This window comes from Embiotoca jacksoni, unplaced genomic scaffold (assembly GCF_022577435.1).
Source record: "Embiotoca jacksoni isolate LCO1_2020_lvr unplaced genomic scaffold, fEmbJac1.0.p SCAF_15, whole genome shotgun sequence".
Classification (NCBI taxonomy): domain Eukaryota; kingdom Metazoa; phylum Chordata; class Actinopteri; family Embiotocidae; genus Embiotoca; species Embiotoca jacksoni.
The window spans coordinates 1,861,780-1,874,325 of NW_027185285.1; the positions used below are offsets into that span (position 1 = coordinate 1,861,780).

At 40.6% G+C, this 12,546-nt stretch overlaps 1 protein-coding gene across 1 annotated transcript; it reads right to left on the reverse strand.

The window, feature by feature from the left end:
• Nucleotides 1–585: 585 nt before the first annotated feature.
• Nucleotides 586–10,647, reverse strand: mafk (v-maf avian musculoaponeurotic fibrosarcoma oncogene homolog K). Its single transcript, XM_069148741.1, is given in 4 exon segments — nucleotides 586–4,381; nucleotides 4,460–4,538; nucleotides 10,467–10,552; nucleotides 10,554–10,647. Coding segments are annotated over 4 exon segments (684 nt in total). The 5' UTR covers nucleotides 10,629–10,647; the 3' UTR covers nucleotides 586–3,937.
• Nucleotides 10,648–12,546: the final 1,899 nt, after the last annotated feature.

Here is a 12,546-nt window from a genome sequence, read left to right on the forward strand (position 1 = left end):
AGACATGTTTTCAGAAAAAAAAAAGAAGTATATTAATAGCCTTAAATACCTCAAAGCTCATTCTATACATGCGTTTGCATTGTTATGGTTCATGTAAAAATCTGAAATAACCACTGATATCATTACAGCTCCTGGATATCACAAGTTTCATTCACTTTTCTCCACTGTAGTAACAAAGAAAGATATCCAGACCAGTAAACATCCATGGCAGGTAATGTTTGTGCCTGTTTTCACTGTGAACTTTTTGTCTAACATCTCTTTAAAAAAAAAAAAAAAAAAAAACATTTTGCAGATTCTCTTTTGTTTTAGCAAAACAGTGGCTCATAGAAAATGTAAATTGTGATGTTTGGCCAGCTAAAGAGCAACATGTCTTCGAGAGCATGAATGGACCTCTGCTGGGTCACACTGAATGCAGGATTAACAACAGAGTACTTAACTCACCCAGAAAAAGGTTTGTCTTTTATTTGGCACAGTACAGATATACATATACTTCAGCATTTAAAATTAATTTTCCAGGTAAGTATTATTTAAGTGTGCTTTTAAAATACAAGCACTTCTTACCCATATGCGTTAAGTGCTAAAATGATGTCAGGCCTCGTTTAACATTTTGTTTTGAAGATTTACCACAAGAGGGCACTATAGTGCTTTACAGAAAATTATTTTTGTTGTCTTTTTTCTGTACTCAAAAACTTAAAAAGTATGTAAACACATAACATGTACTCATTTGCCTGTAGGTTTCAAACAGACCTTAGCTTTAAGAGGTCTGGCTGAACAGCCTTAAACAGCTTTGGAATTATTTTCAGTTAAAGTTTCTTAACAGATACAAAAGCTTTACCGTCAACTTAATTTTAAACTGTCAATTTGAAGAATGAACGTCTTTATAAAGCAAATGTATTTTTCTGTAAAAGAAATATCTTCATTAAGTCTTCAACTGATAAAGCCTAAAAGGCACAACTTAACATTAGGTTTTTATTAGATGGCTTTAATGTTATGTAATTTTTAGCATTTAAGGTAATGATTATTGTGGTAGAGTAAATGTTTGGGATAAATTTTGTGCTACACAATCCAAAAATGATTTAAAATTAGTAAATTGCTTTGCAACTGCTCACCTACTTACATTTCCATCTGTTTCCCTTCATCTCGCACTCACAGATTTACAAGTTATGGAGTAAAATATATCAAATGTGCTCCTCACTGATGATTAACTGTCAGTCAGACTGTCGTTTCCTTATTTTTAAAGAGTTAATTCCTGACCGTTACAGATAATTAACTGCAGCCTGTATGTAACTCTAGTCATTATCTGTCCAAATTGCGTATTAGACAAATGTAGATGTGCTGAGAAGAACTATTCATGGCCTATAAATACTCACAGAAAAGACTTAAGAATAGTTGTCTCATTGTAAATGTGAATACAACTGTTTTTCAGGAAAAGGTCAACATCCATATAATTAGACTTCAAAGACTGATTACATAATCAAACCACTCCCAGGATAGTAAAAGACATAAATATAGAAAAATATGTAATATATATATATATTCATATACTGCATATGCATATAAAACTAAGTATCAGAAAAAGAACATGGGACGTATCAACATAGAAACCAAGTGAAAATACAAAATGAGAGTAAGAACACAGCAATGCCCCTGCTTAAAAATCACAGCAGGTTGTACAGCAGCAAAGTTCCCCATACTGTTCTTTGCAGCTATGGAACAGGGGAAGAACAGTCATGTCCTCTTAGCCAAGAGAAAATCCTGACATGAACAATCTCTATTGACTTCACTCCAAATTAGGAATGGATCCTCAGTAAGAACGGATGGATTTCAAGTGAATTTCATATTTAAATATTACAAAACGTACAACAAGAGCAAGGTGGGTTTTTTTTTTTTTTTTTTTTTTTTTTTTTTTAACTGCATTTAGTTGTCATGACACCCACTTTTTCTAGAGATGGGCGTCAGGAGTTCTCTTGTTGAAGAGTGTGTCAAAAGCAAAGGTTAAATAGCTACTGTTTCAGAGTTACCAACACCGGCAGCAGCGCTTCTCATGACCCAGCAGTAGGAATGATTTCTATTTGGACGGAGTTCTCAATGTAAAGTGACAACAGAAGCAGTGGGAGCTTTGTCACCTCTAATCTGTAATATACAGGAAGGAAGTTGAATTGCATTGTACTTATACTGTAAGGACCGCTCTCATTATCACTTTATCCAATATGGATTACCTACCAAAGAGTGGCGTATAAAGGAAAGAGGCAAAACATCACCCAATAAATGCTGCAGTATACAGTAAATATCAGAGAGCTAACCATCCTTGGTTACATGACTTGACCTTGCAGTACGTGGTCACACCACATGTAATCATCGTGCAGAAATAACTACAAAAACGCAAGAATAGCTTCTATGTCATCTTTTCCAATTATATAAATAAGCAGCCCTGTGAATTGTTTTATTATATACTGTATGTTAACAGTTTCCTTATAAGTGCTAAATGATGGGAGACAAATCTTCTGAATCCAAACAAATCTGGCCCAAAATGCTCCTTTCTCACTTTCCAATGTTAGTTTACTCTTCCCAAGTCTAGCTGTTAAATAGCTTTTAAACCTGTAATCTGTATGTGTCATATATACACGGAAATTGTGAGCAATTTCTCAAGTCAAAGGAGCCACCAACAGAATCACTTGCAGCACCTTCCCAATTGCTTCCCATGTTTTCACAATCATAACAGCACTTTTCAGCCCTACTGACTAATTCAGCATTTTCTCAACTAAAATATAACATGTCAGCAACGTCAAGATGCATCAGATATGCCTCTTTAAAATCTGATCTTCCTGATACAGACACCCTGTGGGTGAGAGACGTGTACTTTATCTTCGTGAAGTTGCCAATAGGAGGGAAAGAAGGCACAAATGGCCATCTTTGATAATATTCTACAAGGGGAGTTAGATGGTGGAAAAATAAAACTAAAATAAAAAATGTTACCTCAAAACTAGATCCCCATCAGCAGTTGTATAAAAGCCTTTATTGGAGCTCACTAACTGCTGTTCTCTGACATTGCTTCCTCAATTTGTCATTTATCTTAAATGGCTTGCAAACTTTGCATGACCAAGACAGAAATACAAACTATAGTGTGTCGCTCGTGGAGCCGTTTAGCTGAACATTGGTCAGTTATAAACTGCATAATGCAGTGTTCCCAAAACATGCCGTGGAGAGCCATGTGTGGGCAGGATTTCACTTTCTACCGAACACTAAAAACAGGCGATTTTACTGCTCAGCACCTCCTAAAAGAGAAGAGGAAGATATCAGCGAAACATCTGGTGTTGTGTTTGGCTGCCTCTCAAAGGCATCTGGTTGGAGAGCACTAGTAAGTGTGGCTGTGAAGAGCTGTCCGCCTGACCTCAAAGCTAGAGTGATAATACCTCAATGTGTTTAACTACATATGAGATGTAGATCTATTTAAGGCAACAGCTTCAAAGGCTCAATTTACATCGAGACACTGAAGAAACTGATTTGGCAAAGTCTTTACAAATAGCTATACTGGCATATGCACTCCTGACACATTTGGTGCTTTGTAGCATTGAGTATCAGAGCTGTCCTGGACCATGTGCTGCCACATTAAGGCATGTCAAATACTTTACACTGGAGTAAAAGCAAATCTCTGCTATCAGTCATGGAGGTAGGGTCACAGAGGCCCGATACCCTGCCGGTGCTGGGGGTCAGGGAGGGGGGTTTGCACAGTGCACAGACAAAATGTAGGTTGTGTAAAAGAGACAGAAGGAAGGAGGGAGACAGAATCATGACTGCAGCATAACGTCACATAGAGCTTGCCACTCCACTCCATCCCTCAGTCTAACTACTGAGCGTCCTCTCAGCACAGGATGAGTGGGTTCAGACCGGGTCAGAACCAGGAAGGACCAGGCAGGAGGAGGAGAGCCCAGTCCTGTCAACACAAGGAAGGAGCCGAGAACGGGGTCGGGCTGGAGTTGTTGCGGTTGGACGACTTGACGATGGTGATGACGCTGGTGGTGGCCACCTTGCCCGGTGAGAGGGGCCCTCGGGTGACAGTTCGGGCAAAACACTGCAGGGCTTCATACTTGGCTCGCAGGGCGTCAAGCTCCAACCTCATGCTGGCATTCTCCCGGGCCAGCTTGTCCACCTCCTGCTGCAGATCTATCTTTTGTCTCTCCAGCTCCTCTTTCTGGGTGACGCGCTTGATGCGGCAGCTGGCGGCGTAGCCCCTGTTCTTCAGGGTCCGTCGCCGCTGCTTCAACCGCACGACATCGTCCTTGGTCAGCCCACGCAGGTGCTGGTTGAGCTCCCGCACCGACATGGCCACCAACTCGTCGTCGCTGAGCGCCGGGGCATTCTCGCCTGCCTCCTTCTTGACCTGTGGGGGATGTGAGCAGTGGATGAAGAAGAGCACCACATGTGTAGACATAAACCAGTACGATTTTCTCACACTCACCTTTAAAGCTTTGCTCGTCTTAAACTGAGTCGTCATTCCCTGCATGCAGACAACTGACCAGAATCTCACAGAAGACACACTGAGAAGTGAAAAGAAAGGCAAACTGTAAGTGAACATGACACAGGCCATTGTCAGTGGTTGAAAGTAACTAAGAACATTTACTCAAGCCCTGCAATATACTATAGCACTCCCAATTCATATTTCTTACATTTCTCTGTATGTCTTCTCCCAATAAATTCATGATTTCAGGGGAATTCTACTGCATAATGATTTTAAAAACAGGACCATTAATTAAGTATATTTTAAAGGTGATATTGATATTTTTACTCAAGCAACAGAACTCTTCCATAACTGTATAGTGTTGTATATTGCAAATACAGAGTGTGACAGATGAGCACAGATGACACATCTACTGGGACACATCTCTGTAAGTTCACTTAACAGACATCACAACAACATTCCAGGGTTACATTATGTTTGCGTGTTAGTACCATAGATGTCAGCAGAGGGCAGCATGACACCATGTAATACTAGCACTGGAGAGTGCCTGTATTTACCTATTTAGAGTAGTGCCCTCACAATGTAGTTCACTGGACCAAGCAAAATTAGAAACAGGCAAGTTCCCTCTCTTGCTCCTCATAGAACTTTGAATTTAAGCTCTCTGCCTAAGTGATTTTGCCAGTGCAGTTTTTAGAAAAGCCTCTCTGTTCTCATTACAGTGAGCCACATGCTTTCCAGACTGCAGCCATGGCCAAAAAACGCAAGAGCCAGAGGCGCTGAGCTGTGATCCTGTGAGAGGCACACATTCCCCCAAGGCTCCATTTCAGGACCTGCAGACCAGCTTTGACTAGGAGTGCACTGTTCCATGCTACACAGCTACCATGGAAACGCCCTGCAAATGGGCGTAGGAGTCTGAGTCACATGGTCACCAAAAGGGTAAACAAGTCTCATTCATAACCGCAACACAGCCCTTACATAGTACAAATAAGAAGCACTAACTTGTGCTGATAACTTCAAGGCATCCCGTGTAAAATTCCTCCGTTTTTCTGGGATCTTTCCTCTAAATTCAGTCTTATGTGGAATTTTTTTTAGCCTCTAATTTGATGTCTCTGGGTCTAACAGGGACCAAATCAGTCCACACCACTCCTCCTCCTCCTCCTCATCACACATTAAAACAGATCAGCATAACATTTACATTTGTGCTGAACTTTACAGAGCAGTAGGTGCGCATGTGGAAAATTCCTGGAGCTAGAGTGTCACAGAGGAATAGTTTCCTTTATAGTCACTGATGTATTTTTTGCTGCGAGACAATGTAGTCTATCGATTTAGAGCCGTGTCTCTCTGGTTGGCTCCTCTTACACTGGGCTTTCCTGAGCTGCTCTATGCCCTTATTTAACTCTGGTGGATATATTTAGCCCACAGTGCTGACACGAATTTCTGCCAACTAAACAATTTAAGTGAGCATGCGATAAGTGATACCTCAGTAACAGGGCAAATATTCACCGCAGTCCTATTTGCTCCCACTTTCATGGGAGAAAATACTCAGGGTGTGGCTCTTAATCTTTATCTTGTGTTTGCATCTTCAGCTATAAATATTAATAAAACAGGGCTTTGCAGATTCTGACTGAAATAAAAAGTGCAGTGGTAACAAAAAACCAACTTGGTTACTCTCAAGCATCAGTCGTTATCCTTAAAATAGCTCAAACCCAAGTCAGAACCCTGAATTGGAAAACAAACAGATGAGTCTCGCGAGCAAACAGCTAAACCCAGAACCACACAAACTTCTGTTTAGAGATTTAAAAAACATCTGGTGTGCTCTCTGGTGTCCTTTTTACGCTTGCAAGACACACTGCTAAGAATTGCATAATTGAGATTTCATCAAATAAAAATGAAGGACTAAAATGAAACATTCCTCGATGGCAAGTTGGCCTAAACAGCCTAATTTAAGAGGTATTGCGTCAGAGGGGGGTCCCTGGGTATATTCTTTGCAAAGATCATGAAAAGGTGGTGTGTGGGGCCTCCCTCTCTTCATACAAGAGGCCTCCAGCCTGAACCAAGAGGCCAGGTTGTTTCCCCCAAAATTCTTTAGGCATGTGCTTATGTTTTTGGACCTTACACAGGGACAAGGTTTTCTTGATCAAAGTTTCCTCTGAGGGAAAACAGCAATTATATCACACAGCCAAATCCACTCTTTATGATTGTGCCACACAGGCAAGATGGACGAACAAAACACAGCTTCTCAATATAGTCAAGAAAACAACTCGTATTGGGGTTTTTCATAACAGAAAGAAAAAGAGTCCGGGAAAATACCTCAAAGAGAAGCCACAGATGGCGGGTAACGAACAAAAAAACACATTCCTGAGTGAACACACGTGCAAACCCTCACATGCACACAGGCAGATATTCGCTGGAAAGGGAACATGCAGTCTGAATATGGCCTGTGATGCATCAAACTGTGTGGGTGGAGTTCAGACAATCCCACTTGTGAAACAATGGCTGCAAAGTTCACAAAATGTCTGGAATTCAGAAGTGGTTCCTATCTATCACATGTCCAAATAAATCAAAGGCAGCCTGTGTGCTCATGTGTGAATGTCAGGAGTCTACCGTCTTCCTTTGTTGGAGGAATTGTGAACAAAATGCTCCATCATTCATTGCTGACGATGCTCTTCTGATGACTAATAACCAAAAATGTGCTCTTTATTCAGCATCAACGTTATCACTCAACACTCGGTTAACTCTTCAATTAAGTCAATTGAAGTCAGTTTTATTTATATAACACCAAATCCCAACACAACAGGTTATTTCTGTTTCTGTTTCTGGAGCCCAAAAGTTCAACAAGAAAAAAAAAACTCCCCTTTAGCAGGAAGAGAAACTAATAAACTACTTTTGATTTCAAGAGACGAGAGAAAGACACAAACCAGGCAAACAGTGAATTTTATGTGGGAACAAATCAACTTGGACAAAAGATTTGTTAAATAGTGTAAATACTAACGCCCTTTTGGAGATAATATTTGTTATCTTTTGTTCACCGACAACTGTTTTTAAAGTCAGGGATCTGCTCAAGTTCAAGGCTGCACTTCAGTTCCAGCAGGTAACCATGGGGCCCAGCCTTCTCCTAAAATAAACAGCATATCAAAGACTTCTGTGCTCATGCCTTAGTGATAAATGCACAGTTGGTTTGTCTGGACTTTTTTTTGTTTTACTTCTCTATCCGTGGGAGTGGGTTCAGCAGAAAGCAGACTTGTTGCTGCCCTTGACAGTCTACTCCACTCCTTCGAGAAAGCTCTTGCTTTTCTTGCACTTTTTCGAGGAGGTGGAGAGATTTCTCTCCAGACCGAGGCGCGCAGCACTCTGCTCTTTCTCCAGCGCAGCACATTTGGTGGGATATTATGTGAAGGAAATGGAGTGCATAGCTGAGCAGTGAGTCATGCTGTTTACTGGTAAAAGCGACGACCAGCGGCAGGGAATCACACCCTCCTGATCTGACGTTTCCTGGAAAATCCCGTTGTTTCACGGAGAGGAAGGAAAAGTACAGACAACCTTAGAAATGGTTGGCATGACCACCGGAACATTTGTGCGGAAAGGGAGGAGAACTCGCCGAATATCTGAGAAAAGATCCTCTCCCAGCCATGGACACTTGGATTTAAAGAAATGTCAAGAATGCAAAACATACCAGTCCCATTTCTTACTACAAACAATTATGAGCGAATAGTAGGAGAAATATCACTACTCTCGTCCCAAAACCCTTGAATAGCGCTATGGAAATGTAGTTGATTTCAATGCTGAGGCAAAAGCACGTGGACAGACAGAATGTGACAGCAAAGCAAACATTTTTGAATGTTTCGGAGCTATAAAATGTTTGTTTGTGCTGCTGCCAACACGCAAGTCGAGGCACAAGTGGAATCAGCAAGTTTCCGTCAGCCCTATTAAGAGTCAACCAGGAATTCTCAAAAACACAATCCCGCAAAATAAACAAATGAGTAGAAGTAAATGACACCTGCCACACCTCTGACCATAATAAGGTGAAATTCTAGATCCAGTCATTCTGACAGAAAAACAGGAAAAGACAGGATGCAAATCACCTGCAGAGCGAGCAGACAGTGTATAATGTAACTGGGAGTCACTTTTGAGGTGCGCGAGACAGACCTGTTCACACCTTTTATTTCTTCGTATTGGCTGTATACACTCTGTTTGGCATGTTCAGCTACACCTACAATCACTGGCCTCCAAAGTCAATAATCAAAACTCGACATCTTTTTTTCAGTAAGAGGAGCAACACACATCACAGCAAAATGTGTTCCCTGTGAGTCATTGCATCACCGACCACAAATATTTCACTTTCACAATACTCCACCACCAAAAGCAGTTTGCTTTCTGCACTGCTTTCATCCATCATCACTGTCCAGCAAAACAAATGAGAAATAGTGTGCGCAGAGCTGAAGACAACTCAACTATATGATGTGTCTTCAGGGGAATTTCTCCCACTGCGCTCTGGCGTTAAAATGAGTCAGCTGCTGTAACTTCTCCATCCAAAAAAGACATCATCACTTTGGTGACTGAACCACATGTTAGCCTCATGACAGAGGGGTGCACCCTCTCCCACTGCCACTCAGTCCGAAAGACACTGTGCACCCACCAGGGACTACAGCGAATCAGAGAAGCCTCCTGAGCACAAATCTGTAATCATCTAAGTGGAACAAGTTACTCACAGAAAATATATTTTCCATATTTTTTTCCCCAAAAGTGTTAAAAAGGTCACAGGTCCACGTTATGCAGGAAAAGACGAACTGAAAGGTAAACATAAAGACTGAGGCAGTGATCATTATGAGGTATCATTAGGTCACTGCCAAAAAATTAAATTAAGTCACTGTAGTTTCAGGGAGGCAGTTTCCTTATCTTCACCCATGTCACAAAGATTGATGGTAACTAGAAATTATAGCTAAACAGATTGATAAGATAAAAGCCATTTGGTCCTCCAGAGTGATTGATTGGTTGTGGAAACATGCCCCCTCCCGCTGTTTAGTGACTGCTTGTTTCTCCTGTGTAGGCCAGTCAGCCCCGGTGGTCTAAATTCACATCGTGCCCTTTGTCCCACATGTCTAAAATGCAGACCACGTGTTGATTCCAATGTCAAAAGAAGGCTTGTGTTTAGCATTTTTTCGCCGAGTCTCTCAAATGCCGCCTTGAATTGAACAAGAGTGCCACAATTAAAGGGGATGTGAAAAGATTTTGTTGTTTCAACAGGCTAGTTGAGACATTTATTCCACTTCCATTTTCCCCCTAAATCTCTTCGGAGTGACAGAAAGTTCAACAAAGTAACAAAACGTCTGACATAAATGAGTAAATATAAAATCACGTTTTTATATTCGAATACATTTTACCCTGATGGCTAATGACTGTGGCGAAGACTAATAATACATAACAACTTTTAGTAACAATAAAAACATGAACTAACCAAAAAAAATTTGACTTTTTTCATTACGTTTGTCGAATACGCCCCTGTGTTTCTGTTCCCCGATCTCATTATAGAAACATTTTAAAATTTATTAGCTACAAATTTGAAAGGGTTCATCAATCATGTCATAATTAAACCACTTAATAAAGACATTTAAGTGGCTGGAATTCGGCAAAAAAAAAAAAAAAAAAAATTGTAAATAAAGAAAGTAAAAATAAAAGTTATTTCATTTAAAAAAAAAAAATGTAGTTTTTTTTTTTTTTTTTCATATGTTTTCCACTTCAGACACGCGACTACTCCGATGTCTGAGCTATTGTTTGGGCATTGTGTTATGTTTCTCCAACACAACACGTGTCCGCACGATCTGAAACAAATCTACAAAGTCAACATCAGCTTTCATAATCGGGATCAAAACTTGTCCTACATGACGGGCTTTAATGTCGTCAACACAAACCTGCCTGCATGCGCCAATATGTCACCGTGAGAACTTGAGCGATTTAGAAAGGAATGTCAAAACATCTTCCCGAAAAAAAACAACAACAATCAGCTCACCTCTGCCGATATCTGTGGACCGGAATGCGTAAAAGTGGCGGAGTAGGTTTCCGAAACGGGCGACGCAGTAACTTGACACAGTTGGTATAAAGCGTCCAGCAGACGAGCGGCGGTGTATCCTCGTACTAAATTAACTACAAAACAACAACAATGTACCAACATTCCACGCTCTGCTTCCGCAAGCACTCACGTCACCGATTCCTCGTGACCGCCCCCTCCATTCATGAAAATAACTTTCTGCTGACGTCAGTCTGGGAAGGGGGGGCAGAGGGGAGGCCATAAATAGAAGATAGATACTGCTGCTTTTGCTTACTTTACAAAACTAATCAAAGTCAGGTCATGTTGCCAGCAACCGAGAAAAAAAAGTTGAAGTTTTTGAAAGAAGTCATGGATTTTGCTCTCTCAGTCCACTGAGGCAGAGGACTGACCCACTCCTCTAATATAACCAGATTCTTTTATGGTCAGGTCTACACTACAAGGTATTCAAAAATGTGCATTAACTAAGGGAAAACAGGGACCTCCTCTCTCCGTCTGAGTTTGGGAGCAACAGCAGCATTCCATTCCTGAGGAAAGTATGTGGTGTAGTAGCCCAGCAGTCACAGGATTTCTCTTATTTTAACTGCTCTGCTGCCAGTAACGTCACAGGTTATTCTGGGTAATTAAGTACTGAATGTAAATATGTTAAGCCTTTTAAGGCCTGCTCTTGTGTGGGTTTTCCGTTATCCGTTAGAAGAAGAAGAAGACCTCAGCTTTGCGGTCGCCTCAGACTAAAGGGGCCTGTTAAAACCAGATGAAGTGTGTTTACACTATAAACACTGAGAGCTGCACAGTTCAAACAAAGTGAAAAAGAAGAAGAACAAGTTGCACATTCAATTTGTTTTGTTTTCTGCTGACTGGACCAATGTGGTTTTGAGCCATTTTTTAAAAACAAATAATAGTCTGTTACATCACAGAAAAGTAGTATTCAGTAGTATATTAGTATTCGTGCATTACATGTGTATATAAGATAACACTTTATTGAGCTTCAGGTGGGGAAAGTTGTGTGTTACTGCAAAATTAAGAACGGCAAGAACAAATAGAGATAAAAAAAAATACATGACAAAACAATACCACAAAAGGTCAAATACGCAGAAAATGATAATGAGTAATAAACTATTGTACAACAAATTTAGAGCAACAATTTGTTATTGTTGGCACAAAGCTCAGTCTTGCACCTGTGGATCAGGGTTGGATGAGCCTGCAGTTAAAGGTGCTCCCTATCTACCACAACACATCATAAAGTGCAGTTGCCCTGGGTGGTCGTGGTTTCGAGTCCACTGTAGCCTCCAATCTGTCTAGTCTTAGTCCAACAACAGCGCCTTACTGGCACTGCTGACTCTGTCTTTATACAGGATGGATTTTGTTGTAATGTAAAACACATTTGTGTTTAGGTCACAGCATCCTCACTACAAATGCCTGTCAAACATCTGGATCTGGAGCCACTGATGAAATGAAGATAGAGAGCTTCATTCAATGTGTCATCCATTTTCATACCTAGCTGTTGGTGAGTATTTGTTCATTTATGTCCATTGATGTGTGCTGTTAGAAACACATTGTTAAAGATATATAAAGTTGTCAAATACCTTTTTTTTTAAAAACTGCAAACTTTACAGAAATTCCATCATAATGAACTCCAATTGTGCATCTACAGGGCAAACCCCGACAGTACCGTCAATGAAGGACTGGTGTTTTCCCTGGTGGTATTTTTTTTAATTTTTTTTTCATTGACCATTTTAGGCCAAAAGCACCTTCATTCTTGAATCATTTTTGTCCCATGATGGCCTCTGTTTAAGGGTGGTTAATGGTGCTATGTTTAGCCACAGAAGAGACAAAAGAGGAAACACAGACACACAAATTCAAGCACGTGGTGTCAGATGCATGATTTCAGTTTCACCTTCAGATAGAGTGTGACTAGTGGCTGATTAATAAATAAATCATAAATGCTGAGTTGGATTTAGTCAGTGCGACTGTTGAGGCAAGAAGAAGCAGAAACGTTGAAGACACACTGTACAGACTACTCTCTGCTGTGAGGAGGGTTTAC